This window comes from Aplidium turbinatum, chromosome 6 (genome assembly GCF_918807975.1).
Source record: "Aplidium turbinatum chromosome 6, kaAplTurb1.1, whole genome shotgun sequence".
In the NCBI taxonomy this organism is placed as follows: Eukaryota; Metazoa; Chordata; class Ascidiacea; order Aplousobranchia; family Polyclinidae; genus Aplidium; species Aplidium turbinatum.
The window spans coordinates 22,245,141-22,263,161 of record NC_137477.1 but is presented as its reverse complement, the minus strand read 5'-3'; the positions used below and the strand labels follow the sequence as shown (position 1 = coordinate 22,263,161).

General features: G+C 36.3%; 1 protein-coding gene and 1 pseudogene across 1 annotated transcript; one reads left to right on the top strand and one right to left on the bottom strand.

Moving 5' to 3' along the window:
- Positions 1-12,600: 12,600 nt before the first annotated feature.
- LOC145771659 (uncharacterized) lies at positions 12,601-15,544 on the bottom strand. The gene is made up of 3 exons (XM_082583387.1): positions 15,245-15,544; positions 13,868-14,020; positions 12,601-13,514 (listed from the first exon to the last, which is right to left on the bottom strand). The coding sequence occupies exons 1-3, from the start codon at positions 15,511-15,513 to the stop codon at positions 12,842-12,844; spliced, it is 1,095 nt and encodes a 364-aa protein (XP_082439513.1). The 5' UTR covers positions 15,514-15,544; the 3' UTR covers positions 12,601-12,841.
- A 1,662-nt stretch (positions 15,545-17,206) lies between these two features.
- Positions 17,207-17,587, top strand: LOC145772507 (protein GVQW3 pseudogene; annotated as a pseudogene).
- Positions 17,588-18,021: the final 434 nt, after the last annotated feature.

Genomic DNA, 18,021 nt, shown 5'->3' with positions numbered 1-18,021 from the left:
CCGTTAAGAGGATTGTTTGGGCCCGGTACCAATGGAATTCTCGAGCACCAAATCAAGATACTTTTCAGAAAAATGTGCCCCAAGCATACGTAATGGTTTGTTGAAGTTCTCGGGCCCCTTGGAAAGGTTGCAAGCCCCTGAAATTATCCCGGCTCCAAAAGTACCCCTAGACCCCTCCTGCCAACGCCAATTAGTACGTCTGTAGCCTACGCCTATTAGAAGATTAAGCATTTCAACCTAGGTAGCAAATCATACTGCAGTAGAAAAATCTCACAACAGAGAAACTTGGCGCCTCATTGCCTCCAAATCTCGACGAGAGGAAGAAACTTAATGATGATGATGAGCAAAATCAATTGTTTTAACATCAATTTAACGTCTGCAAACTTTGTTTCAAATGGTTCACCTTGATTTGGTGCTGTGGAGAGCAGCTCTACTGCATCATACTCAGGGGGTGATGATCAAGCGGCCAGGACGCTTTCTTCACATGATCGCTTTCATGTTCCTAGTTTGATTTGTGAAATGGCGGCGGCATGCAAGCTTTGGTGTTAATTTATCTTTGGAAAATAAAACATTTACAACTTATGGTAGCAGTATAGAAATAGCCGCTTCCACACTTTTAGCTACAGTGCCGTTAGCGAGTCTCCACTGGATGTTGAAGATACTTAATCTTTTTCAGTGACGACACAGGTGTTTTGTGCTTTGTGGATGCTGTCTAACATTCATGCCAGGACGTACCAAGTCTAAAAATCTTTCCAACTTCGATTCCGCAAGAGGAGCCATGACGCGATTTTGCTGATCTTTAAAATCCTTTCGAATTCAAACAGCCTCCCAAAGTTTATGCTTAAGTTGCCATTCACAGAGATCCTCTACTGCAGTGGTTCCCAACCTTTTTTATCTTGTGGACCCTTTCAGTCGATATTCAAATCTAAATTTCCCCCTACAAATTTAGTTTAATAACTTGTTTAGAATAATATTTTAATCTCTCATAGAACAGAGAAACTAAACTCTTGCTAGTAAGAAGTTCTGTAGCTTCTAATATTCTTCACACTAAAATAATCAATGATGAACTTTGCTGAAAAATACTTTATTCAAAGAATATATTTGAAATATAAGAGTCAATGTTAGAGCTTCGGTAGAGAGTTTGTCTTGTTAAACCATAGGCATACGAAGTTAAAAATTCTGGGCAAATGTTCAGGTTGATGCAAGTTTCGAAGTATTGTTTGTCCAGTTTCAATTTTACAACCTTTTTTCCCAAATTTTCTAATTTTCTCAATTGACTAACTAGGATTCCTCTCTTGTTACTAATAGAATGATAGAGCTCTTCGTATGCCTATGGTTCAACAAGAGTCAATGTATTTAACAGTCAGTGTGAAGCTTGTGGTTGATTGGTTTTGAATCTTTATCCTCGGATTGACAAAGCCTTGATAGATTGTTTTTGTCTCAACAACTCATGATTGCGTGGAATAAGCAGTAGCCTATTGGAAAGAGCGCAACGGATGTCATTTTCCACGTCTAGTCTGTTTCTTTGTTTTGTTTTCATTTGCAAACCAGTTGAAAAACCTGATTCGAGTATTAAATTGTTTGGAAAAAATATTTTACATCGCAAGTTGGTGCACTTTAATATTTTGATCAGAGGCATAGCAAGCGCCCTCCGACCGGAAGGGGCCCCAGGGGGTCTAGATGGTACTTTTGGACCCGTGTCGGAATATTTAAGGGGCGGATTTAAAAGATTCCCCGCGACTTCAAACATTATCAAGATCTTAAAATAATCAGATTCAAAGGAATTGCCATCAGAGGTTAAAACAGCCAGCTCAGCCGTCAGATGGTAAAGCACCGGGCCCCCTTCCGGGTACCGGGCCCACTTTAGCTCTCTGGTGGTAAAATAGCCACTTCAGCCACCAAACAGTAAAATAAGAATTTAGTTTAGTCTAGTAGCCTACCTATGTAATAAAAACAGAATATACAGTAGGAGGCTATCATGTTTTTGATTGTTTGAGTGTATACATTACATTTATCGATACAATACATTGCAATAAAATCTATTTTTCTTGTATTAGGAACTTGCACAATATTCGTGATTCCTTTTAAAAATGGTTGGTCAGTGGTCAGGCAACCAATTTCATATGCAGTAACTTACTAGTATAGGCTTCGAAGAACAAATTTTGGTTTCTAAACAATAGTCTGTTTTGCAAGATAAATTACTAGTGTTTAGTCCATCGTATATAAATAGGTTGTCATTTTAGTTTTTTTTTTCAATGCAAATTTACAATTACTGTGTCTTTGGACTATCTTCATAATGAAAAGGTTGAGCTACTTTTGGTCTGGCCTTTTATTGGAGTTCGGCTGGAGTTTTTCAAATAATCTGGCGACATGAGTATTCAGCAATTATTGTTATCCAGTTATTGCTGAAGTCTCAGTTCAAATTGTTGAATCCAGTTAGGCTTAATATATATATTTTTGTACCACACAAGAGTGTTTCAATTTGATGGTTTATTTAATTGGGACGCAGACACTAGACAGGTCTAAATGCAGGTTAAATTTAAGTTAGTCTTGTTTTGCTGCTGTAGCCAACGTTTTGTTTCCTGTGTTTTTGTACACGGCCCAGTTGACAACTGTAAAGTTAGCCTATTATTAGACTGCACTACCTCAGAGGTTGTGAGTAGTTTTGCGTTTTTGAAAATATATTATGCAAAGACAAAATTTGGGCAAACTTTGGAAAATTTGGGCAAATTTTGTTCGTCTCCCCAAAATATTTTACACTCCTACGGCTATGCTTTTGACGCAGGGCGGTTACCGAGATTGACAAAGTGAAGTTTTCTATTGTTAAAGTGTGGTTGCCGGGAATTATTCCATCCATCAGGTGCCGCTGAATGGAGATCAGTCCCTAGAATGCGTTGCTCAAGCGCACATCCCGAGAGTGGAAACAGCGCCGCTTGATCTTGAAGTTTCTTCGTTTACGAAGTCACGCGCTAACCAACTGAGCTATCGAGGCGATGTATCTTTGAAGTTTAACCTCGTGTTTAGCTCCCCACGCAGTATAAAAAACAAAAAGCATGAAAGAATTGTTAGTATTGTCTTGACAAAGTTTTGTGACAGACCTACTCAATCCAAAATTAAACAGCCATGTTTAATTTATTATTTTACAAATTGTTTTAAATTTTTAATTAGAATTTTTTTCTGTTAATTTTTTTTTATTACATTGTTAGGCTGATTAGATTGAAGCGTTAACAGCTTGGAAAGAGTTATTCTATTGTTTTGTAACTTATGGCATGGACGAGTCTACTGGAATTAAATTAAAAGTCCACAGAAAAGCTTTTAGAAAATAAAAATCCCATGAATATTTCAAGGAAATTCAATGAGCTTCTTCTAACTCAATAATTTACACTGACGTAAAAAAGCTTCACGCAGTTGGCAATGGTGAATGGCTACACATGTAACTCACGTGATTATTCCAAAATAAACAGCCAGAAAACACCAGAACTTTGTTTGTTTGAGATGATGTAAGAAACTAATATAAATTATATTATTCAAAGTTTCTAAAAGAAGCTACCCTGCCAATTAAGGTGAAGCCTTTGCGTTGTTCTTTGTAATTAGTTGTAACTAAAATCATTATTTGTTTTGATTTGTAGCCCTACAGCCTGTGTAGGCTATGCCTTAGTCTACCATTTAAGGGAATTGAGAAAATATTCTTCCCCGAATTGTAGACTGCTATAAGCTAATTAATTAAACACGTGACATCAAAGAAAACTGTTTATTGCTAACATCTTATATTTTTCTTTGTTCAACTTTTCTCAATATAAAATTTAGCCTTTAACGTTACAAACATATGTTCTGATGTCAAATGGTAGGGCATCACTCTCAGTCTAACTCTAAAACCTCAATGTCATGGGAAAATAGACACATTCAAATCCCTCATTCGACATCAGTAGCGGATCCAAGAGGGGCTTGGCAGCGTGTCAACCAAGAGAAAGATCGCGATGCTTTAAAGTTTTTCAATTTGTTTTTTAATTTGCTTAATTAACATAACTAAGGGCATAGAGGCATGACTGTTTTCAACCACTGGCTAGTTTTAGGGAAAAAAGCATTGAGACATGTCCTTTCACAATCTGAAAAAAAATCTCTGCAATAATATACAGGTGTGTCATGTGTCTTAACTCTTCCCAGCCGCTAATGAAGAGATTTCAAACAAAGAGGTGGATAAATTCGAGTACCGTAGTACGGTAGCCTATTCGCATAATCAAAACTACCCAGGATTAAGCATAGCCTACAGAGAGCAACTCGTAACTTTTTCACCTCGTGGAGAACAGCGTTTCTTGTATGTGACGAGTTTGAGTCAGTCGCGTTTCTGAAAAATGACGTCAATGTGACGTGAATTGATCAAAATTTTTTTTTTAAATACTGATAACTGATTTAGATGTTTTTTGAGTTTCGTGTTTGCCCATTGTAATTTTTTTAAGAACTTAAGTTAAGGCACAGTTAAGGGTATGTGAAGTGACTTCGGAAGCTTTGTTTGAAATTTTCCCATGATAATATTTTGATTTAAATAGACTCTACTTTGACCAATCAGCCTATGTTTGTTTGTCACTTAATTTTACTTTGACAATTTAACGCTGTTACCATGAACATGATAAACAGACGTGTAAAAAATGCAGAACTTCTTGTTGCTCGTGAGAATTTTACGTCGAAAGCACAACACTTGTGTAACTGCTGCAAATATCTTTACAATAAATCATTTGATGTATTATGAATTTATTATATCTTTTTTTCATTGTGTTGCTGAATCAATTTTTTTTCGACTTGAATAGGCTTAAACTAAAAATAATCTAGCTGTAATAGCAGGTCGATGCCGAATTTTAGCGTGTTATGATCGAACAAGCTCGTGTGAAAACAATTTTTTTCTGTGACGAAAATATGAGTCAAATTTTTGTTTTAATTGTTTGCAGAATTTTCATGTTGGTGTTCATTCTTAATAATGCATCTCGCTCTTCTTGTGTGATTTTTTTTCATAAAATTTTAAACACAATTATTCAAATGCTGCGATTTGTTTGGCATATCAAAATGAAGTCGCACACTTTGCAAGTAAGAGATCAAAGACTATGCACAGTAGTAATAGTATAGCATAACTTACGTCATAAATCATTAAATGAAGTTGTTTCACGTTTGGTTGAGGTGTAAGAAGAACTATTCTTCTGCACTGTCCTTGAGAGCACGCTTTGTTTCCAATAAAATATTTTACTGGATTGAAACCAATATTGGCCACATGAACAGGTTTTGCTTATAGTGAAAGCTAAATAATATCTCTTCCAAGCCAAATTACTTTTATGATCACAAGACACTGCATTAAAACGTTAATTGCTTTAGAAAATATGCACAGGAAATAAGAGAAAATTATGGCTAAACCGAAATATGATGCTTTTTGATGCTGAAAACTCGTGAAAGTGATGAACGTGGCTTGACTCTTTTCTGCGTTGTCATGATGTACAGCAACAGCTACAACATCCTACTTGTCTTGTATCGCAAGATGTACAAAATAAAAAATATCATCTCATCAGTAAATCAGTGACAAAGGTATGTCACGTTGCGCGAATCAACATAGAAAAATGTTAGACAAATATGGAAGTCAGTGCACTTTGCTTATACTTTTGTTCTTTGGAGTTCATTTTGCGTTCATCTGGTAAAACTATCTATCTGTAGCAGCAGTGTGGTCAAAACATAAAGCTTAAAAAATAACGCAAGTTATCAAAGTTTGAATATAAACCTGTTACTCAAGTCAGGAAAATATCAGCGCCTCAATCAGTGGTGCCGAAGTAGGGAGGGATGGGGAGGATATGTCCTCCCAATATTTTGGCAGCATCCCCCCCCCCAATAATTTAGAAAGAAATGTTTGCTATGAAGTTGTAAACTACTTCGATTTAGTTGTTTTGCAAGCATCTCGAATTACTGTTAAAGAAAAGTCCCTGAAAGATTGGGTGGAGGCTTGATGGCAGCTACTACAGACACTCAACTGCAGGGGCTCCGGGCACTTCCTGAGAGTGGGAGGGGGTAATTTAAGCAGGGGCGGGAACGATGTTTTGACATCGACAGGGGGTTTATTGGATTATCGCATCACATACTTCTGGAAGGTTGCCACCCAGACCCTCTTTCGCATTACTGAAAGCTTCAGTTTCTTATGCAGCGTCTTAGGCGGCATGTTTCGCGCCGAAGGCGCAAAATTTTTGCCTTTTAGCACGATTTAAAATCGAAAAATTATTTCAACAAATCTAAAATCGTGAGCAAAAGCTCTTTAATATTTGCCACATTTTTTGAGGTTTTGAGACAATTTTGACTTGAAGAGGGGACGTACGCAAAAATTTCCTCTTTGTATTCTTCCTTGGCTCAAGTCCTCCAAATTTTGCACTTCAGACGCTAAATGGTTAGATTTAAAAGATCAAAAGCGTTAAGGCCAAAGTTTTCTATAACTTAATTTACAATTGCATGAATACAACACGATAACCTGTGCCATAACATCCGCAGTGAAAGAAAAAGTTTCAGCATCTAGGGTCTAGGCCAGGGCTACTCAACTAATTTTAGCAAAGGTCCATTTTGACAAGTTGAATATTTTTGCGGTCCGGTGAATATTTCACATGCAACCACGAAAATTAAACAACCAGTACGAGCACCGAAACACTTTTCAGGTAGTATGTAACACGACTTGGATTTTTGTCAGACACAAACAAAAAATCTATAAACAGGAAAAAACAAAAACTGCACAGTACTTCTAACTAGCTCAAACTCAACGATAGGCTCCACGAGAATCAAAGTTAACTGCTTCAAAAGGTGTTAAACAGATCACATGATATGGTAGAAAGGCAAGGTGCGAAAAAACTAATTTTAAAATACAGAGAGCAAGAAAGACGAGCCGCAAGCATACAATTGTCTGTTCAAAAGTGGATTGTGACGTTTTATGTACAAGGCTTCAAAGATCTTAGTTTGATAGTCAGACCAGCCTCTGGACATGATCTCAAATGTCGTTTATAAATTCAGTTGTTTGCGTGATGCAAGCCTGACATACATCGGTATGTCAACAAGACATTTATCGACTAGAGCTGGGGAACACCTCAATTTGAATTCTGTACAGAAAAGCGCAATTAAAGATCACATTTTCTCATGTACAGAATGTCAAAACAACGTTTCTATGAAGCAATTTGAGATCATATATCTATATAATATCTATATGGCCATTCATATGGCCATGTAGATAATAGATGACTTGGCGTTGTCTTGCGAGTCGGAGTTTCTAAGCAAAAACCTCAAAAGTTGTGCAACAAAATAAAAACATGAAAATAAAACACAAAAGTGAAAAATATATTGAAAATGAAATTTTTAAAGAGTTATCTCTGAACTGACCGAACGGTTTGAAAGTAGCCTGAATTCCGATTCGGAAAAGTAAGCTACAAACAACTTGCACAAAGTTTCAAAACCGGCTTAGTTCCTGAAATGGTCAAAAATTATCCAGAGCTGAATAGACAATCGATGAGTTATCAAATTGATTCATTCAGAAAGGCAACTGGAGCAAAATCTCTGTACGATGCTAAAAGGGCTTACCAGACATTGTCCGAGTTGGAAAAACCTCTCTATTCTCAAATACTCCAGCTGATTGAGATCCTCTTAGTTTGCTCGGTAAGTTTTGCTGCTTGTGAGAGGTCGTTTTCCAATCTTCGTAGATTGAAAACCTGGCTGAGTAATACTTTGGGACAGGATAGGTTGAGTGCTAGCATTGTTTGCACCATTCAGCAAAATATTCTTAATGACATCAGCATAAATGACATTGCTAATGAGTTTTCAATGCCCACTACCGTAAGACGCAATATGTTCGGCTGTAACAAGTTCTTGTGATGTCTTTGAAAGTTATTATTTTTGTGATAAATTTGCAGATGTTCTTCTGTAGCTTCCATCGTTTTCAGTCTCTTGATTAGTGACTTTGTCCTATAGTGCACTAAGTGTGGTGATTGTGGTGAATAAGAGGACAAGAAGAAAAGAATAACTTTTGTTATTTTTGAAAAAACTAAATATTTATAGGAAGGTCATAGGTTCAAATCCTCCTGGAGGTACCAGTTTTTCTTTGCTTGTTTCTTAATCTTACAGCAGTCATTCACAAGAGCACTGGTAGCACTTTTATCTCCATGATTTCTTATCTGTATATTATGCTGTTAGCAGCTAATTTACCGAGGTCCAGTGATTGTTTAATAAACTTAATACCGGTACCACTAAAATTGTGTATAAAAGTATGCATACCCCTCAATGTTCAAAATCGTCTAAAATTTGATTAAATGTTGATTTATCCCCCCCAATCCTCAACTAACTTCGGCACCACTGGCCTCAATCACCACGAGTTTCACTGCACGCCGATGATAGGCTATTGCTTTTTGCCCTCTAGATTCTAGAAGATTTGCGAGTTCAATATGCCATCACATATAACAGAGCAAACAAACCAGTTCGTTTTTTTTACATTAGCTTGCTAACTGGAAATATCTAATCAGCATCGATTGATGTCGAGTAACAGATGTTTCTGAATTTATGTGGTCGAAATTAAGCTTTAACACTTACATCTATCTAGCATCACCCAACGTAACTGGCGGCAGGAAATAGCTGATTGACTCCAACGCAAGTAAGCTGCAGTATCTAGAAACTAATTTAACGAAGTTTTGCAAATAACCATTGAGGTTTTCGTTGTGTGTTTCATTGTTTCCGGAACAATAGTTTGTGCACCACGGGCAAGAACTCATTCGGCTACTATTTATGTTTTTAAGTTGCCTATGCTGTCAGATTATGGAAATTTAATTTAGTATTTTTATATGGTAAAAGATGAAGAACGCATTTCGTGCATGCCGTCACATAGCCGAATTTGGTATGCGACTGTTTCATTGCGACCTCAGCAAGAAAATCAGTGCTTTTTATGTCTGCAGACGTTAAATTAATGTAAAAAAGTACTGATTTATTGGTGGCGTTGTTAAGAAGACGAGGTGACGTCATAAATAATTGCAGTCGCTCAATAAAATTCTTCAAATCGCAAATTTTAGATCGCTTGGGAGGCTAATATGATATAAATTTTAACAGCTGAATACAACGTTGTTTATTCCTTTCTGTGTCAAACTCAACCGGAACTTAACTTCGGTTCGCATTCAAGGCGCGAGAAAGCCTATTGGTTTAATACCGCATTTTTAGAATAATCGTTGAACCTTTCAAAAGTTGTAAAATAAACGTTAATGAGAAAAAAATTATCGAATTGTAAAATATAAACCAACTGGCATCAGGTTTAATGTTAGAAAGAAAAAAATTCTGCAGTCAATGATTCATCGGCCATTAAAGTTTATTTCATAGAACAAGCTTCAAGAAACATTTGCAACAATTTAAAGTTTAAAAACGTTAAGTCAACGTAATATCTAAGAGACTCTTCAAGTGCATACAAATACAGACAAAATGTCAAGCACGGCCCATATCTCGTGCCTGGAGAACAAACAGTCTTGAAGGAAAGAGTGGTGGAAACATTTGGTTTCTATTTGCATGGCAAATATACTTCGGTATCAACAAAGCGGACACAGCTGTGGGCTGTAACTATTTAGCAAATAATGTTTGACATTTGAGCAGCGGCAATTGAGAGCATTTTCAGTTTCAGCACAAGAAAATGTGACCGGCAATAGGCAGCAAAATACGCGACTAATTTACCACGTTTTCATTTATTTTTGGTACTGAAACCCTGCTGCACAAAAGGACCGGCTGCCTTGAACTTGCACCAGTTGATTGAAAGAAAAAGGAGAATGGAAGAAAAAACCAAATGCGACTGACGGGGATCCAGACAATGACGTTGGGAGGGGTGATTCTAGTTGTGCTTAGAACGAAGATATGATTTTTGACCGATAAACATTAAAATACAACGCTTAAATGGCATTGTTTCTGCAGCAACAAAAATACAGTACACATCAAAATCAGGGACACAAAATTGACAATTTAACTGCAACTCAACAATTCCTTAAATTCTTTCATCAGTTCAGTCCGGACCTAGTCACATAGAACCGCAAGGTGATTGTATGAAATATATAACTTGTGGAAGAAAATTGTGATCTACTTCGTTATATGGCATGCATTGTGCAACAGCAAAAAGTTATTTCAAAAATTAAGTTAGCAATACATTTACACAACACGATTTAACTTAACCTGCTTGCTGTTCTCATTCATGTGATTGACTATTCCATTTCTATTATTAGCTCACTCGGATGGAGGAAATTTCCCTGTCGATGAAGGAGGTAGTATGATTTTAAAATTAACCACTGCTTAATGCTTATTTATAGGTTTGGTAGCTAAAACAAACTTTCGGAAATTTTTTTCAACAGTGCAATCACGTGATTGGATTTTGAAAGCTTAAAATTGTATTTAAAATGTTCTTTTCAAGTTAAAACATGATGAACATTTACTTTATCTATAGTGGTGAATGAAATGAGGCTAAATTTGCAAACAGTTGCGATGGCAGCAACAGAAATCACATTTGTCAATATTTCAGTCAAAAATTTCTATAGCTTTAAGAGTGCCAATAAACCGCATATGAACCACAGCCTAGGATTCCACATGGGAAAAAACAATGAAAACATCACGACTAAGAAACTGCAAGCGAATTGTTGCATAAAACGTAAGAAGCCGACAATAATAATCAAATAACACGATTAATCAATTAAATGTAAATTAAAAAGTTGAAGTGAATTTTTAAGCACTTATTGCACGATAGAAAACATTAAATTTAGTACAATGAGTAATTTGCTACAATTAAAACTGACGCGGCTGCAATTTACTGGCGTTATAAGAAATAATGGCAATATCAAACAAAAGTGGCTGGTTGGTTAGCAAGCACGCTATAATTGGCATCGCTTAACAAGACAATGCTTCGTTGAAGCAATGTCAAAAATGGCATCGGTTGTGCTTACTGCACTATGTGTTCAACATGTTGCCTTTTAAGTGCCAAATTATTTGAAATAGAGTCACACAGAACTTGATTTAATACATAAATTAAACAAATCTAGTTTCTATGTAATTCACTTTCCGAACTACAAAGAGACATGAGCCAATAGTTACGGTATTGGGGCAGTCTACTATAGCAAAAGTTTTGAAACCATGATATTTTTTATGAAAATTGAAGATAGTGTTGGTGGAAATGCGCTATTTTCTAAGTGTAAGCACAGCCGTAGGAGAAATATACGTTTTGGGGGTGCGAACAAAATTTTCTTAAATTCTGTCTTTGCAAATATATTTTATACACACAACACTTTACAATTGCCAAAATTTGCGACATTTTTTTGTAACGAGCGTGCGACTGCTCCCCTCCCTGCACCCCCATCTCCTATCGCTGTGAGTGCAAGTGCCCACGTACTTGCACCTCATGTATGCAAACCCATCTTGGTGTTGATATTAAATGACAAGTAAGAATAATAATTATTTAAGGTGCTGGGAATTACGATATCACGGTGAAAGTTATGGTTTATTAAACAAAAACTCAAATATATACTTCTTAATTATAATGTTGTCAAAAATTATAAACAACTTGAAATTTTCTCTCCATATTTTAATTCCACAAACATTTTTTGTGTTTTGTATTTTGCAAATCCTAGATGTTATGCATTGATGAACGCATTATGTTCAAATAAATCTGCTGATGTACTGTTTGTAATGTTTAATTAGTTTCTGTTGTGACTGCTCAAATAAACAGCTCAAATTTTCACTATCTGAAAAAAATACTTCTAGATTAAGTTTAGCTGTTCACTGCCGGTAGAAAAAGTTGTATGGTGCAACAAGAGTGTGTACTGTGTACTACGGGTCTGCTACTATTCGGTGAGTCCGATTCGGTGAGTCTGATTCGGTGAGTTACTAACTTCTAACCCCTAACCCAAACCCTTAACCCCTAACCCTAAAACGGCAATGATAATTAGGCTATGGTACCCGATAATTAAAAAAAAAATTGAAAAAATCCCCCGTTAAGGGATCGGACTCACCGAATCGGACTAACCGAATCGGACTCACCGAATCGGACTCACCGAAACGGGCCATTCCGGTGTACTACTGTACTTAATATGTTTTCTTCCATGTTTTGTCGGTATAACAGAAAAGGATAAACACTTAAGGCAGGGGTTCCCAACCTGGGGGCATGGTCCCCTAGTGGGCCATAAGCCTTTTTCAAAGGGGCTATGGAAAAATTTGAAAAATAATAATTTTTTAAATTTATCATCTCCAAGTCCATTCCAACACTATATAACAAAAGAAATAAATTAAAATTTAATAAAAACACTGGTACCTTTTGCCCAAATCTATATGAAATGGTCTTCAATTCCCGGTTGTTTTAAAAATAATAATATAAGATGACGTTTCTTAATTTTTTCAAAAGGTTGAAAAAATAGGGAGGCCATTGATTTTGTAAAAAAGGTTGGGAACCCCTGACTTAAGGTTTCCAGTTTTGTTTATTTGCAAAAGGAAAGTTGAGGCTAATGTTTTATAAGCGACTAGTTCTCAAACGGCACAGTGAAATTCTGTAAAAACAAGCTAAACAAATTCTGCTGAACAGCTGTGTTGTCGATATGCAACATGTAGTGTAACAACAACTGTGAACACCAAAAAGTGTTCAAAAAAGTCCACCATAGCAAAAAAACAGATTGAGTAGTGACATAATTTCTGAAAGCATTGTAGGTTAGGCCAGTGCAATTGATAGCATAACAGAAACGTTCTACACTACAGTACACTCAAGGCACATCCAATAACGTATAAATAAAAGCAAAAAAGCTTAAATTTGTAAAGTAGCACAGCGTGGTTTAAAAAATAACACTCACAGTTGCTTAAAGGTTTTGTTAGTTTTTTGTACGTTTCCGACATAGCCAAGTTTGTGTACCATTTTATACTGATCTGGCACTTCCATCAGCATATGCATTGCCAGTAAAGCTTCAAAATGTTTGGAGTTTGATGATTTAACAATTCTTTCGTATTCCACAAATTGAAAGTTGTCAAATTGTCTCTGAGGTAACCAATCATCGAATTGGTGCATCGTCTCCCAAGGACCGTCCCCAACCCCAACTACTATGATGCTTAAAGGGTAATAAGACGCAGCCACAATAGCCTGGGTGGTCGGGCCTTTGTTGACAAACTGTCCATCGGCTACGATTACTAAAATATGATACTGATTGGTGTGTTCCACGATTTCGATCGCTTTATGTATGATCGGTGCATAACTGGTTGGCCCAGAAAGCACTTTCTGACTGGCACAGTCTTTGTAATACTGCAACACGTTTTCGAAACTAGAACAAGGCAAACCATCCGGTCTCAAAGAGAACGTTGAGTGATCTCTCGTTGTTGTGTCGCCGAATCCATACGCTGGAATGCCAGATAAAAGCTTTTTTGAATGCTCGTTAACATCACCATACGAGACAGAATCATGAAGATCCACAAAATCCTTCAGCGTGCGCTGCAAGACAGTGATGACATGTTGGTATGGATTCTGAACTCTGAAACAAAAGTCATTTTTATTGTAAGTAATCTCAAATTATAGCCACAAGACTCATTATATCAATTCAACAATCAACATGTTATACTTTATTTTGATATTCATAAGCACTTTCTTTTTTTAAGTTAAAAAAGTAAATAAAATATCTTATTGACATACAATTTACTGAGTTTTTTCCTGAAAAATACATTTTATTTTACAATGCACGTGTTGCATACTGGCATTCAAAAATCTTGCAAAGCAACACCACCTATACAGAAATGTTTACACATACTTTTGATGTCACAGCTTCATGATTAAGAAAGCAAACAAAAGAGTAGATCATTACAATAAAGAGCTTGTAAAGAGACTAACCTTGTTGATCCTAAATTGTGCAATGAACGACCTTTATGCGTTGTTCTGCCCTGCCATTCATTGCTGGCAGTAAAATCAATGCCTAAGATGAGATGGCACTGCCCCAGGCCAGCCTCTTTCATTGCACTTGTGACATCAGCAAATGTCTTAAATCTGTAACACAGTGATGACAGTGAGGAGTTATTCACAAAGCTAAACAAGTAAACAAGCTGAAGCTTTAGGCTCATTGAAATTCGACCCACTTGACTATAAATAAGGCCAGGTCGTAAAACAAGGATAAATATTTTAAAAATGCTGTGCTTCTTATGGTATTATACTATGATTACGCCATGAAAGATTTGTTTGAAAGGAAAAATAGTTCTTTGTTGCCAAGTTCATACTGTATAATTTTACAGAAAAAACTCCAACTGGCAAAAAAGAAACTGCATTGATACTCATATTATAAGCCAAAGTAGGTCTTTGAAGTTTCTACGCACATAAAAATAATATAGTTTCGGGAGAGAGTTCGCTTTCTTGTACCAAAGACAGGCAAGACACAACAATACCACAGGGTTGAGCATTGCAACAATATATTTTACATATTTACAAAAAGTTTTAACAATCGAACGTTTTCGGCGTAACTTAAGCCCTCATCAGGAATCTGAAAATATTTATAAAATGCAATAAATTTCAACTTCTTGAAGGTAGCTAGCTAACTGATTGTAAGCAACAAGAAATACGCAACGGTTAAAAGCAATAGTGTGGAAAACAAACAGACGGACAGAAAACACAATTACATTACAAAAAGGCAACCACATGACTACAAAAGAATTAGCACCAACGCGTAGGTGATCCATCTAACTTAGTAAATGTTTAGTAGAATGGACGCGCCGCCCGCAAATAATTGTTTGTTTAAATTTGGGTTGTAGCGTTTGATTAATAGCTCACAAGTAATTTAAGCTTTAGGCCTGTATTACTTATAATCTGGCCCTGAGCTATGGTTATGTATCTATAATGTGGGCTAATAAATATCATTTTATAAAATAACTTGCATTCTTCTTTTTCACCACAAGAACGCTAAGTCGTTTTATAATGAAACACCTGGTGAACAGTCCCTTTCTGTAAATATCATTTTGATGCTTTCAGTTAGATGAAAGAGCTACACTGCATAAAAAGGAATTTGATTATAAATATGCATGATGCAGAATGCAGATGGGTTTGAATCTTCAAACAGTTTTTCGTTACAAAACTTCAGTTCCAATTATTCAAGTTACCGTAAATGAAATTCACAGATATCCGTGAGAATCAACCCGTCCTTCATGAGATGATTAGGTATGGTATATACAATTTTATTTTATGAAGGTATGGCCAAAGTATGTTATAAAATAGTATACATACCTGTCAATAAAAGATCGAAATAAAAATGGATTTCGTGTTGTGTTGGTGGCATCAGCATAACTATTGTTGGCTGGATCAGCAATACTCAGGAGAAATTTTTTGCATGAAAAAACAAGCTTTTGAACAGTTCCCTGGGCCTGAGATGAATCTGTTTGAGTTACATTTTTGTCTTTGAGATCTTCTTCGGATGTTTTTTCAGCCTCATCAAAATATAGCACATATAAATAATAGTATGATGCAACTCCTATCATAAAAAGAAGTAATGACATTGCTTACATACAAAACTTGATGGAGAATGATGTTTTCTGTAAATAAAATCATTAAAAACGTTATGAATATACATACTATAGCAACTGCCATGATTTTAATATTTGTTCATGTTTTTGCTATATTAAGAACACAAGTTTTAATATTTACTTCCATAGACAACAAAAACTATTTTTAATTTGGCACGCCCTTCAAGGCTGCTTAAGGAGACTTTCAAATTTAGGGAGCTTGTATTGTAAGTCTCCCCTATCCTTTTCTAAAACTTTCTTCAACGTACAACTCGTTAAAGATTATTTGTTTGTTCTTTTTAAAGGATTAAAAATAGTTCTTTACAAACACCGAACAATATCAACAACAAAAGATTTCAGCCATGCGGACGGCATTTAACAAAAAACTGAAGTGATTTAAAGTAAACAGTGAAACAATACTGGCTCTACGTTTGAGAAGGCACCTTCCCACAGCTAAAGCGCTAACAAATTCGATGACGCGCAGCAGAAACAATTAAGCCAAATTAGATGACGCGTGCGCAGAAACAATGAGCCTCGAAAACACAAGCCAACAAAGCAAAGTGCAATTATAGTAACTGAGAAATAAACAGTTGGATCAATGTTTGCTATAATTTATCACAAATAAAATAGGCTATATCTGACTCATAGACCTCAAAAAAATATGCAACAAACTGACTACAACATTTTATGAATAAGCAAAAACTTTGCTCTGTCAATTGGTGATCGAGCCTGCATCCATGGTTCAAATCCTCTATCTACACTACAGTCTAAAATGTATGAAAATAGCAAGACTAAGCTGTCTAAGACTAAGATGCTTTTGCAGTCCAAAGATAAGGAATAAAGATTCCCTCAATCAATCACTGCACATCATAATTCCCAAAAAGAATCAAGGGTGAATAGTATACCCAAAAAAATGACTTCAGCCACTCTTGCTGATGTAGCAGTGTAGAGATTTCTTTAACTCTTGCACTACGTTGGTCGTTGATGCAATCTGGAAGTTTTCTCAGAAGTTGCCAGGTGAAGAAATGGAAAACGTGCAAAAGTTGGCACTAACAACTTTTTTTCTGTTGTTAGTGCCAACTTTTTACATATCTGTTACACAGCTGGAGTTTTCAAAAAAAATATTTTTAAGATCTACTTTCGAACGAACAGAGCAGTTCAACAAATGAGCCAGGAGCAGCAGATAATGAGATCTGTAGAAATGCGGCAGCTGAAGTTCTTGGGTCACGTCATATAAGGAAAGGTGAACTTGAAGATTTATCGTTAAGTGGAAAAATACTAGGAAAACGGTCAAGAGGAGCTCAAAGATTGACATTTTTGCACAATTTTAAACCACATATCAAAAACCCTACTAAAATTTGGCAAGATGCACGAGATCGATCAAACTGGAACATCATTGTACATCAAGGGCTGTATCAGCCATGATACCTACAGAAAGAGAGTATACGAGGTCCGGCTAAAAAGAAACGCGACTGACACCACAGACTGCGTAATACAAAAGTCTCACTCGAATCAATGCTTTCACAGAGTTTCATAACATCTGTTGAGTGTTCAACAGATGTGTTGTCACAATGACATTGTTGCGTTTGTTTTTAGGGAGAGTGAAGTGAAGGTGGTAAAGTATCTGTTAACAATTTCCATTACACTTTTTTATTGAATAAAGTGATTTTGTTTTCAATTTTGCAAAATGACAACTGAACAAAGAATCAACATCAAATTTTGTGTTAAACTTGGAAAAACAGCAACAGAGACTTTGAAGATGCTGCGTGAGGCTTATGGTGATTCTTGCATGTCGAGAGCAAGAGTGTTTGAATGGCACAAGCGATTTGTGGAGGGAAGGGAGGATGTGGATGATGATCTCAAATCAGGAAAACCTTCCACTTCTAAGACAGATGCAAACATCGAAAAGGTTCGTCAGTTGGTTCGCAGTGACCCCCGGCTCACTATTCGAATTATGGCTGGCGAACTTGGACTTGACAAAGAAACAGTCCGAAGCATTTTGGTAGAAAAGTTGGGCATGCGAAAAGTGTGTGCCAAAATGGTTCCACGGCTCTTGACACAAGAGTAGAAAGCTCGTCGTCTGAACGTGTGTCAAGACATTCTTGAACAAATTGATGCAGATGAAACAATATTAGAAAGGGTCATCACAGGAGACGAATCGTGGATTTTTCAATACGATCCTGAGACAAAAAGACAGAGCCGGCAATGGAAAACTGTGAATTCACCAATCAGCACACATCAAATCAATAGAAAAAAGGGAATTTGAAGAATGCTTCAGGACATGGTCAAGAAGAATGACAAAGTGCATGGAAGCCAATGGCGAATATTTTGAAGGTGACCGTTAGAGGTCACATTATAGTTGTACTTCGTATTCAAAGTGAACTTCACTTGCTATGGGTTTTAATAAACTTTAAAATTCACCAGTCTCGTTTCTTTTTAGCCGGACCTCGTATGTACAACTACAAACTATATGTTGATCCAGTTCATAAACAGATACATCAC

Excerpts from the sequence above, each read along its gene's own strand:
- LOC145771659 (XM_082583387.1), bottom strand. The coding sequence starts at position 15,513 with ATGTCATTACTTCTTTTTATGATAGGAGTTGCATCATACTATTATTTA. Across the intron at positions 14,021-15,244 it reads TTTCGATCTTTTATTGACAG|ATTTAAGACATTTGCTGATG; the intron begins GTATGTATACTA and ends ACTGTGTTACAG. Across the intron at positions 13,515-13,867 it reads CACAATTTAGGATCAACAAG|AGTTCAGAATCCATACCAAC; the intron begins GTTAGTCTCTTT and ends CTTTTGTTTCAG.